A 19,164-nucleotide genomic window follows, 5' to 3' on the forward strand; every position below is an offset into this window, starting at 1 on the left:
CTCACCACTTATCCCTAGAAGTTAGTAAAAAGCAGCCATCTCCTTCTCTGCAGGCTGTAGGGCAGGCATGTTCCACCTGTAGCCCGCGGAGCTGTCTGATGTTGCCCGTGACCTGAAACCTATGGCAACCTGCACAGACTCCTTCAGGTGCACACTACTCTACTGAATGATTGCCGGTCATCCATAATCCCAGTGGCTGTCATACTCAAGACACTATCGTGGCCAGCTCCCCGCAGCTCTTTCTTTCCAAACACACAGACATGGGGTGAGAAGCCTTTACCCGAGTGGATTACATCTAGTGGCATCCATACAGGATTCTGAAGGTGGATTCTCACAGTTGTGTGATGAGCTGGGTGTCATTCCGAGAGCATGTGAGTGCATTATGTGTCATTTTATCTTTGCTAAATAAGGAAGTTTATTGCACTACTAGGACATGCACTTCCCTGGTCTGTTGTTTTTCATTTAGATTGTCCACAGTCCTTGTTTTGCCAATTCAAGGGATGGCTGCAAAGACCTTCATATAGTTTAGGCTGCAACACTGGTCCGGAGTTTTTTTGGCTTGTCACACCTGAGTGCAAGAGTAGGATTAATGGTGATCTGATTGATTAACCACTTGCCAACTGAGCTATAGTCAAATGACGTCCTCCCAGAAGGCGCCCCCAGCGCCACCTGACGCTGTCAGTGATCACTGTGTCCTATGGACACAGCTGATCACATGACCAGGTACAAGGACAATCACAGCAGCCTTTTACCACGTGATCAGCTTTGTCCAATGACTCAGCAGATCACAATGTAAATACAGTTGCTGGTTTTCATCAGCACTTTCCTCTCGCTGTCACAGCGTGAGGAAAGTACTGCCGATAACTGTCACAACAGAGGACATCGGCACTCATATACAGGGCACTGATGATGAGTGCCCTGATCATCAGTGCCCAGCAGTGCCACCCATCGGTGCCTAGCAGTGCCACCCATCGGTGCTGCCCAGCAGTGCTTCCCAGCAGTTACACCCATCAGTGCCACCAGTCAGTGCCATCAGTCAGTACCGCCAGTCAGTGCTGTCAGTCAGAGACTGCCAATCAGTGCTACCGATCAGTGCCCTTCAGTGTCGCCTGTCAATGCCCATCATTGCTGCATGTCAGTGCAGCATCATCAGTGCCTCCTCATCAATGCCCACCAATGCCGCCTCATCAGTGCCACCTATCAGTGCCCATCAGTACTGCCTATCCATGCCACCTCATCAGTGCTGCCTATCAGTGCCCACCAGTGCTGCTTATCAGTTCAGCCTCATCAAAATTACCTGTTTGCAAAATTTTATAATAGAGACAAAAAAAAACTTTTTTTTTAAATATTTTGCCCTTTTTTGGATTATAGTGCAAAAAAAAACAAAAAACCCAGTGGCAAATAAAATACTACCAAAAGAAAGCTCTATTTGTGTGAAACAAATGATAAAAATGTCATATGGGTACAGTTCCCCATATGTGATGAATTAGGTTCCAGCCGAAACGACAGCATCTGTTGGGAGGGGACAGAATGCGGCCTGGCCGTTTCGTGCTCAATGAAGAAGGATTCCAGAGAAATGCGACCCTACGCTTTCCCAGGAACAGTTCCCTAACAGGTGGGGTACCCCTCCCTACTCTACCCACTTGCAAAAAGTGTGCCAAACCCAGGGGCAAGGGTCTTAAATATACTCTGCCATACCTAAGATGGCCAACAGAGTCACATGGCAGCCAGCATCAAATTGGATTGCTGCCCCAGTGACTAAGGAAACCATAAAGGAACCCTGTTCCCCATGACTTCCTCTCTTTCTGCATTGCCGCTGCAGTTGGAGATAGCAGATTGTACCAGCATATGCACGACTGGTTAACAAATTACCTAAGTGGCCCATGCTCTTGAAAAGGTTGAGCAGCCCTACTATAGTGTGTTCTTCTGTGTGTAGTGATGTGATAATTTCTTTGCCCATTTTCAAGTGTATACTTCTGTTATGCAGTGTTTGTTTTGCCCTTTTCCAATATGGCTGCTATGCTCTCTGGGCACTGAGGATGAGGTCATCAAAGAGAGCACTTGTGGAAAAGAGAGGGGCGTGGATTTCCTGCAGAGAGAGAGCTCAGACTGTAGGTGTTGCAGCCTCCCCTCACTGAGACATGCAAAAAAGGCTGCTAATGCGTTAATGTTCCTGTTTGGAAGATACTTTATGTTGAATGGTTCACTGAATGTTATTTCTTCAATACATGGACTTTCATATACAATGATGTGCGGATTACTGTCTATGTGGATGATACATTTCTCAGTTGGGATTTCACTTGTTATCCACAAGCCCCAATCGAGTGGACTTGTTAGAGATCTTGTCCTGATCACACAGATTATAAGGACTCTGCTCCTAATTACTATACAGGTGGCGCCATCATACCCCAGTAGCCGCAAAGAGTGTAAAAATAGCACTACATGTGTATAAACCATCCTTCTTTAAGAATATCATCCAGTATCAGCCAGTTCAATAGAAACCATCCAACATTCTGCCCGTGTGTACACCAGCCTGCCCGACAGAAGTCAGCTGAACAGTTGGCCTCTGTTGAATGGGCTTGCAGGAAAACCAGCATCTGAACAGTGCTGGCAGACAATGACTGTGAATGCTGACAGGTGTGTTCTCGCAGGACAGTCCTCCTGTCAGAACACAATAGCTCAGCAGGGAGATCGCTGTACTAACATTGGATAGTTAGTACAGCAAGCTTCTCCCGAGCTCATAATTTTTTTTCTTTCAGCCCGCTCGGTTGAACGGGGAAAAAAAACCTGATAGTGTGTACCCCGCATTAGATAGCTTCTTAGGCTAGATTTACACTGCTGTGGTATGTTATCACACACACATTAATGTGCATTCACATGTAGCTCACATACATGGTATGCTATGAGGCATGTGCTTTGTGGTGCCTTGGCAATGTATGCGTCAGTGCCATCCAACCAGGAATCAGCCAAAATCTGAGCCGTGTATGGCCAACTTTAGTTGATCTTCCCTATTAACTGACAGACATTTGTTAAAAAAGAGTTTCCTAATATAACTATAATATGTTAAGAAACGCTGTTCAGTATTTTTGGACAAAAAGAAAATGCTAATACATCAGGATCCAAGAATAAGATATTCAATGCCAAAGGCTAGGTTGGCAGAGAGAGAACAAGTGACCTTTGTATAAATTTGCCTAATATTCATCAGTAATAAGCAAGCTCCCAATTTTGCAGATGATAAAAGTCAACGTCCATTTGCTGACAAAGTGACAATGACAGTTGTCAGAACAGGTGAGTGTTTTATCAAGGATATGGCATTTGGAAAGAACAAATATTAGCACATGGCAGATGCAGGCTGATCATCTGAGAGCTGTAATCAGATTTTAGGCGTGTTTCTGTTATTAACTCATTTGTATTGCTTTATTTCTTTGCACTTTTTTGGCAAGTACATCATTCATTCAATACACATCCATTGGGCAGGGCAATGAAGAAAGTAGGCCTAGGTATATATTTTACTGTAATGCTGGTACTAAAAATGATCACTTAAGAGAATCTGTTAGTGGACCTGGAATCGAAAAGTGAAGACTTGCTATATTATTATTGTTATTTTGTGTCTAAGTAGTACTCTGAAAAATCTACCTTTTTATCTTGAGCTCCTCTAGAAACTTTAAATGGACCTGTCAATTAATAGTAAACATAGTACTACAAGGGAAGTTCAATGAAAAGAAACATATATTTTTTTCACTGGTTAAGTTTTTAGTGTACTTAGAGAGTAAATTTAAAGGCATATACTGTGTTGTGTAATGTGTAAGTTCATCTTTACACAAAAAAAGAAAGGTGAACTAACACCGCATACTGTCCCCTCCCCCCAGTCCCTACTGCACTTACCTATGTGGATGATTGGCTTTCACTGCCCACTCAGCTGGTGTAGGGGTCCAAGGTTTTGAAAGCCACAGGCTTCTTCTTTCCTTAGGGATAAAATAACGAGTCAGGGTGATTCTAATTGGTCAAAACATTCATGTGCCAGCAAATGACCAATCAGAAATGCTCTGATCCATCCCAGAGGAAGACCACGGCTGTCAGGAATGGACTCGCCAATGGTGGTGGGACTCACCTGCCTTGTGGGCTGCATTACCAGGGCTGGCCAGCGGGTGCTCTCAGCAGCCAGAAGCTCACTCCTGCAATCAAGCCATCACCTGAGGCTGATTGCAGGAGGTGTATTTAAGGAATGGCCAGGCCTGCAGTCAGGGCCTTGGTATATTGTTCCCATGAGCCCCTGTACCTGCATCCTGTCTGCTTCCTGCCTGATCCTGACTCTGCTTGATCCTGACTCTGCTTGAACTCTGCCTGCACCGACCTCGGCTACTCCTGACCAATCTTCTGCCTACTCCTTGTACCTTGTCTGCCCGTTAGCTATCGACCCGGCCCGCATGACTACGTTGTTCTCATATTTATATATATATATATTAGTTAAGGTTTGGGTTTGTTGCACCTTGTTGTACGTATTTGTGTTAGTTTTGGGTTTGGTTTGTTGCACTGCGTTTATGTTTGTGTTGCCCTTAATAAATTATATTGTTTTACACGCTATACCTGAAGTCTGTGTTTCCCTGTGTCGGTCCACACACCTCTGGTCATACCCAGAGCCCTGACAACGGCTTTCAATTCCCCGTACCCCTGCTCCAGCTAATAATCATGAAGGTAACAGTGTTAGTTCACTTTGAACTTTTCGTGAAAAGGTGAAATTATACTTTAAATTTTTCCACTTCTACTTTTTTGTTACTGTAGCAGTACAGATTTTGTTTTGGAAGAGTTAGAAATGACAGGCACTAGTGTTCTTCTCAGATGATGATCAAAGAATTATATATATAACAAACCGTAAGTGCTCCAGCTCATCCTCCTCACACTTTTGACTTTCTATCGAGTCTCCAATACAGTTCTTTCCTCCTCCACTGGGTGCTGGATTGTTACAAACCCGGTTCCGGACTCTTCTTCCTGAGGTTCCTCGACAGATGCTCCAGGATGACCAGCAGCTCCAGCTACCATGAACAACTCCTTCAATCATAAAAAATTGGGTGAGATATACAGAAATCAAGATTAAGATGACTCATACTTATTAAGTGTGATTGCTTGTATAAACTGGTTGCAGGGACAAATTACTAACTTACTGCAGCTACCATCCTTTAAAAAACATTTCTAGGAATACTGAATCTTAGACAATCACATACAGTATAATACTGTCTTAGAATACCATGTGGCCATAGTATCTCATCTCAATAATGACTTTGTAAAGTTCCTAAAGAAAATATTTTCTGAAGGAAATGGAGACTGCAATTGTTCAATTTTGATTGTGCTAATGCCTGTTTCTTGGCTGTCATGCTGGCCCCCAATCAGTATTTTGAGTCACTGACCCAGAAGTATGCAAGACAATGACACTCCTGATCGGGGCGGACTGACAACTCATGGTGCCCCCGGGCAATAGGGGATCATGGGGCCCCTGTGTCCTTGCCCAAACTCAAAAAAGCCTATGAAAAAGGTACATGGGGCATCTCATGGGGCCCCCTACTGACCCCGGGCCCTCGGGCAGTGCCCGAGTTTCGAAATGGTCATTCCGCCCCTGATCTTCATACTTGGTAAGGGTGAGTAGCTCAAAAAGTATTGAAAATGAAGTGCCAGAGTAGTAGACAAGGATTCTCTAGAGGTCAGCATTGGCTGCCCCCATATCTCAGGTTCAATTTTACATTTAAAACACAGATTTTTAAAGAACAGTACAATAGGGAAACCCACAGCTAGTTGTGATAGGAATACCTCTGCATGCTGAAAGTATGGTGCCACAATGTGGGTTTCTAGATGTAGAGTAGACATAGACAACCCAGTAATTACAATTGATGCTTCCAATTTCCAGTTTAGCTTACCATTATAGGCTGTTTCTGAGCTCCTAAAAGGCAATGTTTGAAAAACTGTCTAGAGGCCATGCCAAAATACCATGCTGTCACCACTGGGCAAGGGTCATGGCAAGTGCTGGTTCTAGGCAGTTTATTTTAGGCACACTGGCTTTTGTTCACACTAGAACTGATTTTCTCTGTTAGTATCTTATTCAGCCAAACTGGCTTCCTGGATGGTCTCCAGCTATGGGCATGCACCTGTGTCGTGTTTTACACTAACCCTATGATTAAACCCAATCTGGAAGAAAAATATCAGAGGGGTGCTTGCTGAGTAGGGACAAGCTCTCCCGAAGGCACCTGGTTTACGACAAGTCAAAGGCACCCATGAATGCTTAGAATGGTGCTGTTTCTTTGAATTTCTCAGCTGTTATACATGCTTTATTGAATGGATGACATAAGCACAAAGGGGGGTGTAGGGTTTGTTTGGTACTTCTAAAACATAAGAAATGTTTATGGTGTGTTAACTTCTGAATATATAACATTTTCTATCAAAGACACAGTGAACGGTCTTCTAATATATGGGTATTGTAGTGGCTGCCTACAAGCCAGATCTGAGCCTGTGTCTTGTTTGGCTGGTAAGTAAAGATCAACCTGGAAAATTGTGAGCTGTGTATTGCAGGTCAAATTCACCTGAGGAGGAAATCACATGAAATCTAGTAGTGTCTCAAACTGATCTGAAACGCAAACAGAATGCACCAGAAGCATATGCCCATCAGCACAAGCCCTCTGTCCATGGTTCTTGTGGAGATTTATGCTTTTATATAGTCACCCATACACACAACCACTAGAGGAAGAATCTACCAATATACAAAATGAACTACAGCCATGAACTGACTATACACTATCATTTTCATACCTGGACTTTCTTCTGCCAGGGACCCATATTGACAGGCTTTTCCATAGGTGTTAGGTTTACAGTAACATTCACACTTTCTTCCATTGATGACTGGTTGTCCATTGTTCTGACATGGTTTGCAACGGCATGAATGTGCTTCACTGATATATTCCTCAATGGCTCGTTTCAAATATATTCTTTTAACTGATGCACAAGGCACTTCTTTTACCAGCTCGTGCAGGGGAGTAAGCTTAAAAAATGGAAACAAAATTCTGTACAATGACTCATTAGGATTTACCAATTCTGAGACCTCTCAAAATGTGGCATCCTGCATCTATATGGTCAGAAAATCAGTTACCACAATATTCTTATCATTTAAACTTTAGTCTCATGAATACATTATTAATCATGTATGGAACCCCTCTCTAGGAATAAATCCTAATACATATATATATATATATATATATATATATATATATACACAGTTGTGTTCAAAATAATAGCAGTGTGTTGAAAAAAGTGAATAAAGCTCAAAATCCTTCTAATAGCTTTTATTTTCATACACACAAATGCATTGGGAACACTACACATTCTATTCCAAATCAGAACATGAAGAAAAATATATCAAATTTGTGTTGTTCCTCTAAAAAAAAAATTGAAGAAAAGTGAATATTAGACTGTTCAAAAAAATAGCAGTGTTTGTATTCTTCTTTACGAACTCAAACATTCACTATATAAACTGAAAAATGTTTGAAGATTTTGCTTTCCTTTGAATCACTTAATGAATATTTAGTTGTATAAGCACTGTTCCTGGGAACTGCTGTACATCTGTGTTGCATGGAGTCACCCAACTTCTGGCACCTGTGATCAGGTATTCCAGCCCAGGATGATTGGACTACATTCCACAGTTCTTCTCTATTTCTTGGTTTTGCCTCAGAAACTGCATTTTTGATGTCACCCCACAAGTTTTCTATTGGATTAAGATCCAGGGATTGGGCTGGCCACTCCATAACGTCAATCTTGTTGGTCTGGAACCAAGTTGTTGCACGTTTACTGGTGTGTTTGGGGTTGTTGTCTTGTTGGAACACCCATTTCAAGGGCATTTCCTCTTCAGCATAAGGCAGCATGACCTCTTCAAGTATTCTGATGTATTCAAACTGATCCATGATCCCTGGTATGCGATAAATAGGCCCAACACCGTACTATGAGAAACATCCCTATATCATGATGCTTGGGCAACCATGCTTCACTGTCTTCACAGTGTACTGTGGCTTGAATTCAGTGTTTGGGGGTCGTCTGACAAACTGTCTCCAGCCACTAGACCCAAAAAGAACAATCTTACTTTCCTCAGTCCACAAAATGTTGCGCCATTTCTCTTTAGGCCAGTCAATGTGCTCTTTGGCAAATTGTAACCTCTTCAGCACATCTTTTTTTCAACAGTGGGACTTTGCGGGGGCTTCTTGCACATAGCTTGGCTTCACATAGGCGTCTTCTAATTGTAACAGTACTCACGGGTAACCTTAGACCTTCTTTGATCTTCCTGGAGCTGATTGTTGGCTGAGTCCTTGCCATTTTGGCTATTCTTCTATCCATTCGAATGGTAGTTTTTCGCTTTCTTCCACGTCTTTCAGGTTTTGGTTGCCATTTTAAAGCATTTGTGATCATTTTAGCTGAGCAGCCTATCATTTTCTGCACTTCTTTATATGTTTTCCCCTCTCCAATCAACTTTTTAATCAAGGTACACTGTTCTTCTGAACAATGTCTGGAACGACCCATTTTCCTCAGAATTTCAGAGAGAAATGCACTGTAACCAGCATGTACAACATTTGCTGCCTTCCTTCCTTAAATAAGGGCAGTAATTGCCACCTGTTTTTCAAAGAATGAATGACCTCACTAATAGAACTCCACACTGCTATTATTTTGAACATGCCCCTTTCAATTAGTGATTCAATTACACAGAATCAGCAGCATGCATGTCATGACTGTTGGGTCTGTTGGATTTCTATTACTCTACTACACCTGCTAGTAAATTATTTGCCATGTAGAAATATCATTTCTACAAAAAACAGTGATTGATCAGGTTAGTGATGTCTGACTGCTATTATTTTGAACACAACTGTGTATGTATGTATGTATATATATATATATATTACTGTAAGAAAACATTGCAATGGTATTATTTGTGGCGTTTGCAAAAATGTTATTACAATCACACAGCATTTTTTTTAATAAATAGATACCTATATCCGTATCCCTATCTATACCTGTTAAAGGGGCCAGCTTGTAGGGATCTAGCAGGACATAATTTTCTGACTAAATCTCCACTTGTGAATATTTTCAAAATGTTAGTAACACGTGCAGAGGGAAATTAATGATTATACACAGTGGTAAACATTTTTTCTCATTAAACATTCAGTCTTTACTTTCTTAGGTAGTGCTGGACAGGGACTAGCTCTCTGCCTTTTACTGAGATTGTTTTTACATATTGCCTACGCAACTCCTTCAAAGATTTACTGCTATTTTTATTTTTAATGATTTACCAAGAAATCCATCACCTTGCAGCATCTCACTTTGTTGTGATTGTCCTTAAGAAGGAAACTGACAATCATATCTGCCTTCCACAGATGAACTCATCAGCACCATATGTCAAGACAGATGCGCCAAAATACAAGCTGACAAATTTTACGAACAACTTTCCAGCTAGTGAAGGCAAAGTTACAACAATATATCTAAATGCATTTTTAGAAATAAAATACATACACACTAGTTCAGCAGGATGGGAACAGAAGTTAAAGAAGGTACAGCTTAGTCCAAGCGAATCGGAAGTCCATGAGATATGGGCTTTTAAAGCTAGCCATACACACTCAGTTTCCCCGACCACAATAAACAACGTGGACATACGAATCTTCCTTTCCGGCTTTTGTGTTTGGGCAGCTGTCAGAATACTAAAATAGTGACTTCATCTCATTGCATACATTCACTATTTGGCCAACAGTTTTCCATCCACTCCTTCAATTCTTCTATAAAGGTTTGTCTATCCAGGTGATGCCAGCAGGACAACCAATGTTTAGAATTTTGGCTGATTCCTGTGAATTGCCGGAAAATTTAATAGTGTATGGCCAGCCTAAAGGGATTGTAAACCTCCAGTTTTTCAGTGTAAATTAAAATAATAAACACGTTATACTTAGTGGCTCTGTGCAATGGTAGTGCACAAGGTGGTCCCAAACCTCTTCTGATGTACCTCGCCGGCACTCTGGGCTTCTCCTCTCTTCCGAGAGCCCCCACAGCAAGCTGTCTGTGTGCATCCATAGACAAAAACAGTGTAGCCCCCCCCCCCCCGTTCTCTCCTTACAGGATTGTCAATGGTTGCCATTGTGCTCTTTAATGCAAGAAGAGAGAAGCGTGGGGCTCTAGGATAGCACTGGATTAAAAGTTGTGACAGGAAAGAGTTCAGGGATGAGGGGGAGACACAGACACTGGAAGGGTTATTTAGCTTAAAGTGTAACTAAACCCAGGACCCTGCATTCACTATATCTGGTCTCCCCGGACCCCGCATTCACTATATCTGGTCTCCCCGGACCCTGCATTCACTATATCTGGTCTCCCTGGACCCTGCATTCACTATATCTGGTCTCCCCGGACCCTGCATTCACTATATCTGGTCTCCCCGAACCCTGCATTCACTATATCTGGTTTCCCCAGACCCTGCATTCACTATATCTGGTCTCCCTGGACCCTGCATTCACTATATCTGGTCTCCCCGGACCCTGCATTCACTATATCTGGTCTCTCTGGACCCTGCATTCACTATATCTGGTCTCCCCGGACCCTGCATTCACTATATATGGTCTCCCTGGACCCTGCATTCACTATATCTGGTCTCCCCGGACCCTGCATTCACTATATCTGGTCTCCCCAGACCCTGCAGTCACTATATCTGGTCTCCCTGGACCCTGCATTCACTATATCTGGTCTCCCCGGACCCTGCATTCACTATATCTGGTCTCCCCGGAACCCTGCATTCACTATATCTGGTCTCCCCGGACCCTGCATTCACTATATCTGGTCTCCCCGGACCCTGCATTCACTATATCCGGTCTTCCACAGTACACAGAACATGGAAATGCTATTATTTTAGTAAATATAAACTGCTAAATACTTTTTTTCATCATCAGTTAGAGCAGTCTTGTGACTTCTATCAGTGTCCAGCAGAGCACTGGTTAAAGCTTGTAGGAGGAGTTTTCTCTAGGAGGATGCAGAACCCCTGACCTCTGTCTGGACAGTGCTGATTGGCCCTGTGCTCATCACATGCACTCTCCCAAGGAAAAAATAATCTCTCTAGTAATACACACCAAACTGAGCATGTGCAGAGTGACTCAGCACGATATGTCTTATCAGGCGATAAGAGGGGGACACTGGAAGAAGGGGAGGATCAGAGAAGTCAGGATCAAACAGCATTTTTACACAATACAGAGGATTAACCCCTTAGGTTCCACAGTGAATACTGCAAGCATGCCTTACTGCATATACAGACTGATTTTACTGTTGTGGGTTTAGTAACACTTTAACGTGCAACTTTACCCATAACAACTTGATAAAAAATAATGTTCTTTAGAAAGGGAACATACATTCCACATCGATAATTCTGCTGCCAAAATTAGTGTATACTGTAAATTGCCTTTAGCATTGTTCCTGTTTCTTCTTGCTGGTGGCCGCCATTTTTCTGAAGCCCAGAGCCCCTGAGCAGCATTAAATATTTAGGAAGACAGCAGATTGGCCTCTAAAGTTTCGGCACAGTGCCAAAAATAGAGAGCAACTGAGCATGTGCAGGGGGTGAGGCAGTGTATTAATGGATTTTAAACAGTTTGGACATTTGTAATGTTTTACATAGCTATACCTGCAAAAGGGGCTAGCCTGAAGAGGTCTAACAGGACCTAATTTTCTGACTAAAGTTCCACTTTAATGCAGAGAATGCATTAGGGTAAAAAACCACCTATAACCTCTATCCCACCGCCCTATAGAAGAAATACTGCTATAGGGTGACAGGGCTGTGCAAAATCACACACACACACACAAGTGATTTTGCATTCCCAGGTAGGAGACGCACACAGCATTGCTGGCATCACCTGTCGATCATCGGGGCCTGGCCGGTGCTTCCCCGCCGACACCTGGCAATCGCCGTATGTAAACAATACAGATCTCTCCCATGTCAGCTCCTACACGTTGCTTACAGAGCAATACAAAGCAATGTGCTTACATAGTAAAGCACACACACAGCACACTGTAAAACACAACACAGCACACAGTTAACCCTTTGATCGCCCCACATGTTAACCCCTTCCTGCCCAGTGTCATTAGTACAGTATCAGTGCTTTTTATTAGCGCTGATCAATGTATTAGTGTCAGTGACAGTCAGTTCCCACCCAGTGTCAGAATGCCCACCGCAGTCCCTCTATAAGTCGCTTATCGCCGCCATTACTATTATAAAGTGGTTAAGGGTGGCTGGATGGTAGTGACTATTGTACCTTTAGGGTGAATTGGGATGTCAATTGTAAGTCAGGTCTTCTCATTCAACATCAGCACATGACTTCCAAAATGTTCTTTTGGCTGAAAGGGGACACATTTCCACAGATAAACTCCAAAATCTTGTGGAAAACCTTAAAGGGGGGTGTTCTTTGGCTGGTAATAGCCTTGGATTTGTGGCAGATTACTGAAGTTGGCACATTTTATACTGGTCACAATGAAAATGAACTGGAGTTGGACTTTTTTATGTGAACGTTTCTACTACTTTGTTTACCTTGTCACATGTTTTTCATTCTATTGGTTGTCTCTAATTACATTCTGTACTTGGAATGCATACTTTGTTAAATGCATTTTTTAGGGTACGCAACATATACATTTTAGTGAGCTCCCCTAATATTGTTTTCATTCATATATTAGCAAATGGCTATCTAGTGCAGAGGTTCACACTATTGTGGCTTTGTGGGACGCATTTGCACAGGCATGGCAACCCATTCATTGGAATGGGCTGCTGTGCCTTCATTCCACACAGGAAAAAAATACGTGCAGCATTTTGAAAACGCATCGGCCAGGAAATTCCCACACCTGCAAATGCATTTTTAGATGCATGTGGGTGCCATTAGGAATGAATGGCATCTCTGTGTGTTTTTAAAGAGCAGCACATTTTGGTTGCGGGAGGTTGCAGGTGCGGGAACAGTTGTGATTTCCACACCCTCAACCACCTACAATAGTGTAAACCTAGCCCTAAATTCTTATTATTGTCTATTGTTTTGGGAGAGCATGTCCAACAAGTGTATGGTGGCAGAGCGGCTCTGCTGCGCTGGATAACGTACCCAGTAAGTACGCGCCTGCCAACTCGGCTGTGCTGTGATTAGTCACAGCACGAGCCGATTAGTGGGTCCCAGCCAATGATTGACTGCTGGGACCCACTGATCAGCTCAGTGATTCACGAACAGAGCTCTGTGATGGTAAACTTTACAGAGCTCTCTATAGCAGTGTTTCTCAAGATTTGTTCACTCAAGGTACTCTTTAAAATGATGAATAATCTTAAAGTACTCTTTAAAATCATGAATAATCTCAAGGCACGTTTATGAATAATCTCAAGGCACCCTTTAAAATGATGAATAATCTCAAGGCACCCTTTAAAATGATGAATAATCTCAAGGCACTTTATGAATAATCTCAAGGCACTCTTATGAATAATCCCAAGGCACTCTTTAAAATGATGAATAATCTCACGGCACTCTTATGAATAATCTCGAGGCACTCTTATGAATAATCCCAAGGCACTCTTTAAAATGATGAATAATCTCAAGGCACTCTTATGAATAATCTCGAGGCACTCTTTAAAATGATGAATAATCTCGAGGCAGTATTTAAAATGATGACTAATCTCAAAGCACTCTTATGAATAATCTCAAGGCACTCTTATGTAAAATTTCAAGGCACTCTTATGAATAACCTCAAGGCACCCTTTAAAATCATGAATAATCTCAAGGCACTCTTATGAATAATCTCAAGGCACTATTTAAAATGATGACTAATCTCAAAGCACTCTTATGAATAATCACAAGGCACCCTTTAAAATTATGAATAATCTCAAGGCACTTATGAATAATCTTAAGGCACCCTTTAAAATTCTGCACAATCTCAAGGCACCCCAATCTAAAATGTAAAAACCTATTCTACACACATCCAGTACACCCAACATTAGAGGTGATTTATTCTTCCAAAGCAAATACACCTTTGCACAATGGTACTGACTAGTATTCCAGTGTGTCCCTCTCATTTTCTCTCCCTCACTCTGCTAATGTCACCCCAGTGCTGATGGAGAGGGACAGGGGAGGGCCAAACAAGGATGATGTGCATGCACCCGACGTCCTTCTTATCAACTGATGATGTCATTGGTTATTAGGATGCTGGCAGCTAGAAGGTTATAAAAGTGCACAATGAAAACCTGTGGCTTTGTGTACTAAAAGGCAGGATTGATCCTCCTGCTGGCTTGTATACAATTTTTGGGCATTTTGCCAAGGCACCCCTGAAGAAGCCTGAAGGCACCCTAGAGTGCCTGGGCACCCTGGTTGAGAAAGGCTGCTCTATAGGACACAGACAATTTTGTTGTTTTTTTTAATTCCCTGCTAAGCAGGAAGATCCCTTAGTAAAATCAGCACACAATACACACATTAACACTTCCTAGGCACACAGGTAACCCTTTGATTGCCCCAGACGTTAACCCCTTCCTACCCAGTATCATTAGTATATTGTCAGTACATAATATTAGCACTGATCACTGTATTAGTGTCACTGGTGATGTCAGTGGCAGTTAGTCAGTTCCCACTCAATGTCAGTACCCACAGTACTAATACAGTTCCTCTATAAGTCACTGATCACTGCCATTAATAGTAAAAAAAATAAATAAACAAATATTCCAGTATATTTATATAACTTTCACACAAACCAATTAATATGCACTTTTTGGGATTTTATTTCACCAAAAACATGTAGCAGAATTCATTTTGGCCTAAATGTATAAATAATTTTTTTTTAATTGGATCGGTTTTATGGCAAAAAGTAAAAAACATTATTTTCTTTTCAAAATTTTCAGTTTTTTTGTTTATATAATAAAAGACATAAAAAACCCCAGTGGTAATCAAATACCACCAATAGAAAGCTCTATTTGTTTGAAAAAAAATTATACAAATTTCATTTGGGTACAGTTTTTGCATGACTACGCAATTGTCAGTTAAAGTAGCGTAGTGCCACATAGCAAAAAAATGGCCAGGTCATGAAGGGGGGAAAATCATCCGGAGGGCAAGTGGTTAAAGAGCATTACTGTAAAGTCCTTCAGTGAGGGACTATTATATGTTTTCTATACCTCCGTTTCTGTAATTAATCTAGCTGAAATGAACTTGGCATGGATTTTACATTTGAACACTTGTCATGTCATATTTAATGATCTGATTTTGTTATAGAGAACTTGCTACATCTTGTGGCCATCTGTTGGTCAGGGAGTGCATTCTGCATAATTGCTAATCAGCTAGTGTGATAAAATCAATTACAGAATAAGCCTTCTGGGTAACGTTTTGTACTCCAGAGCCTGTAATTCTAACCTGGAAAGGTTTTGCTCAGTGAGGCTCATTTGCACAAAAACTTCCTATAAATATGAGCTCTATACGTGCTGCCATTGACTGTAGTCACAGTAGTGCTGCTTGCTGCATTTTCTTCTTGTTCAGTATAGAGAATGTGATTCACCACGTCTCTAACCTCATTGCCAATCTATGCATCAGACTAATAAATTACTAAAATTACAAAATATACCACAATCTCTGGGTTACCTATCCTGTAACTGATTTTACCTTGGCAGTCTTTCAGCTGGGATGCTGATCACACATACTAATATAAAGACAGCCACTAGAGGGAATGCTTTAAATCTACAGTATATGTAAAAATGCTATCATAAAAATATGACCAATAAAGCACATAAAATATGAATGGTACATTAACAAGTTCTATGCAGTAAAGGTGTAAAGTGATAACCTGAATCATGTACTCACTGACACGGTTGTATGGTTTCCCTTTAACTGAGGCAAGGGTGACTGAATCAAGTCACTAAAAATCATTGTCAGGCCTGAACCATTCACAGATTACATCAGGCTCAACGAGACAAGAAAGTGATGTGCAAGAGATGTGAATGGAATGATAATAACATCGATAAACATATTTCAAGCAATATCATTGATCACACAGAAAGGTCATCACTATTTCTGTCAGATCCCTAATTACTTTTCGTCTCCAATATTCCCAAATGCAAAAGGTGTTGAAATGTCTGGCTGTGCAAGGCATGATAAATGGTACTGTCATATGCCGCTTGCTGGAGTGAAGGCACGCATGATGGTGTATGGCTTAAAATATCTTCCATTGTCTCCACTGCTCTTGAATCCCACATAAAAAACTCCTCGTTCACTACATAAATAATTTATTCTGGAAATAGTTCAGCAGAAAGGGAATGAGAACACAAGAAGGATACGTGAGACCATTGTCATGTGCAGAGAAAGGGCTGCCCTGAGCACACAGGAGAAAGGGTACATCACAGGGTGGGCTGGAAGGTAGGGAAGGGGTTAAGTATGGGTGGGGAAGAGTTTGAGGTTATGACATATGGAGCAGGGAGGAGGTGGTTATAACTAAGGGAGACCTTAAGAGGGAGCAAGTGCCTGGGCAAGGCATTCTAGTGCCAAATGACACCCCCCCAAAAAAAAATGTATGAGCATTATATGTCAGCACAAATCCTCTATCACTCCCTAAAAAAAAAATCAGTTATCTGCACACTTACCCCCTAAGCATCAACATCCTTTGCAAGCCAAATTTTAAATAAAATCCCCCCCCTACTGAAATCTTCACCCCAGCACAAATCTCCCCAAGGGACCCCCCCTCCCAGTTCAAATCCTCTTCTTCCCCAAATTCCCCCTCCTAGCACAAATCCTCTGCCCCTCAAATTTCCCCTCTGAGCATAAATCCTCTCCCCCCTCCAAATCCCCTCTCCCAGAACAAATCTCCCAAAATAGCCCCTCAGCACAAATCCTCTCCTCCCACTACTGCCACCCGACAAATTCTTAATCCCAGTATAAATCCTCTCCCCTTTATCCCCCCCTTATTGCACATATGCCCCCCTAAACCTCTTCCTAGCACTAACACTCTCATCCCCAGCACAAGTGTTTGCTACTCCCTCCTCCATGCCCATGTCCCTAGTGCAATGCTCCCCTTCCTCATACACACAGAACTCAGATACAACATGGCTAATACCTGTGAAACGTCCTTCCTCCCATGCTCCTTCTTGTCTTGACACGTCAGAGTTGAGGAGGAGCCTAGGGGAAGATATTGCCTGCCTCAGAGCTTTGGGATCTCATCATGGGGCCCTGCACTAGATGCGCCACTGGCTTTCAAAACTCCACTGTGTGGTGTTTGCTTACTCGCCCCCTACACACATCCTTTGCTGGGAGGAGATGGACCGGGTAATCAAACACTGCATAGTGGTAAACCAACAGTCCCGAACCAGGAGAGCTCCATTGGCAGGGGGGAGGAGCTGGATGGGAAAGGGGGAGAGAACACAACCCATACGTCTCCCCCAGCTCCTTCTCTTCAGATCTGATTGTCTTCTCCAGAGCTAATCTGACCTGAACCTGCTGTCACTACTCCTGTCAGCTTGTAGGTAAAAACTCTCCATGCAGCGCCCCCCCCCCCCCAATTCATATGATACCACTGAGCCCAGGTAGATGCCCCTCCTGCCCATCCCTTGTTCCGGCCCTGAGGGGAGCAGACAAAGGTGAGCAAGTTAGCCAACCCGCTCACCCTCTTTGTAGCAGTGTGGTTATGGCTATGATATGTGGTCCATACACTTGAAGTACTGAAGTATGGGAAGAGGATGGGTGACTTGTGAGTCCCCCATCACAGCATTGGAGTGTCTTTGATGTTGCCAGAAAAGTAAGATCATTGGTAATGTTTAGACTGGTGGTTTAGCCTTAAGGCTCACAAATATGTATGATTATGTGATGTTCATTAAGGAATTAATCACTAAGGTTTATTCTATAGGGCACACATCTTTTTCACATCTTCTATCACAGAAACCACTCTCCACAAAAAGTGGGAGAATATGGAACTCCTACACTTACCTCCTTTCCCTTTCTGCATTATTTCCTTCCCTTCCCCCCTCTGAGGGTTTTTTTGCCCCAACCCTTCTTTACCTGCTTTTCTTCTTTCACTATCTACTAATTTTTAGTACAGCCACACTTTCAGACAATACCGATAGAGTGCTTGGCACTCCTTTGGGTAGTAGGTGTGTACTACATCTGTTAGATTTTGGATCTTCACAAATATAGGATATGCCTAATGCGTGTCTATGCAATATACTGTAAGACTGATATGACTGCATCACCAATATAGACCAGTTTTTTTCTTTCTGTATTATTCTTCTCTGGACCTTCATTTAGGCAGTGCTGTATGACATGTCTTCATCCATATATATTTTCATTGATGCTGATCTTGATACATTTTATGGAAACTACATGATGTAGATTCAATTTGTTTATTCATCCACCTATCCAGAAAATGTCTTTTTTATTTTTGGCTATATTATACACATCTGAATGACTGATGTATACCTAACAAGCTGGTTGTGAATGGCTGGTAGCCAGTACAGGTTTACAATGGAACTTGACATCGGGTGGCACTGCCAAGGACCTGGCTTTCATAATTAGAATTTATGTATGCATTTAACAATTGGTGTCTAAATTATATTATTTTTTATTATCGTGTCATTTAATGAAAGCTGTGGCCATAACACTCCAACAAAAATCATTTGTGCCAAATTGTATAATTTATGATGTTTATTCTGGAAGCATGATTTATTTTGATGTTTAATATCCCTACGCCCTCTCAGCTCTACCTAGATCATGTTATATTCACTCATAATTAAGAAATGCATTTCTGTTAGCCATGTGGCACAGGCCAAGGCTGGCATGCAGTCCACTCCAGCATTTTTCAAAGAACCAAAGGCTTCCAAGTAATTTTTTTATCCTTGGGAGAACTACGGACAAATACTGCTGGTCTCACCAGTGGACAAAACTTATAAAAAGATAATTTAAAGGATATGTGATTTGTGGAAGGGTCCAGATGGAAATGGCCTTCAGTGACGCATGCACAAAACATTGCCAACAATTGTGTATTTACAATGCAGAAAACAGTTCTTTAAAAAAATGTCTTCGCTCCATAGAAGTTAGTGGATTCTTACCCAGCCTCAAACCAGTTTTTATATGCTGTCCTACTCTACTAGTCAGCCCTACTGAGGGATTTTGCTAAAAGAGCTAGGATATCCTA

The 19,164-nt window shown here is 42.0% G+C and overlaps 1 protein-coding gene across 1 annotated transcript in view; it reads right to left on the minus strand.

Moving 5' to 3' along the window:
* The window catches only part of C7 (complement C7), a 115,011-nt gene that overhangs the window by 32,298 nt on the left and 63,549 nt on the right, over positions 1-19,164 (minus strand). Inside the window, exons 11-12 of the mRNA XM_089687815.1 lie at positions 6,796-7,024; positions 4,872-5,049 (exon numbers count right to left, since the gene is read on the minus strand). Coding sequence (XP_089543941.1) covers positions 4,872-5,049; positions 6,796-7,024 — 407 coding nt within the window. The remainder of the gene's footprint in view (positions 1-4,871; positions 5,050-6,795; positions 7,025-19,164) is intronic.

Source organism: Staurois parvus, unplaced genomic scaffold (assembly GCF_062004578.1).
Source record: "Staurois parvus isolate SC_StPar_1 unplaced genomic scaffold, SC_StPar_1.0 ptg000438l, whole genome shotgun sequence".
NCBI lineage: Eukaryota > Metazoa > Chordata > Amphibia > Anura > Ranidae > Staurois > Staurois parvus.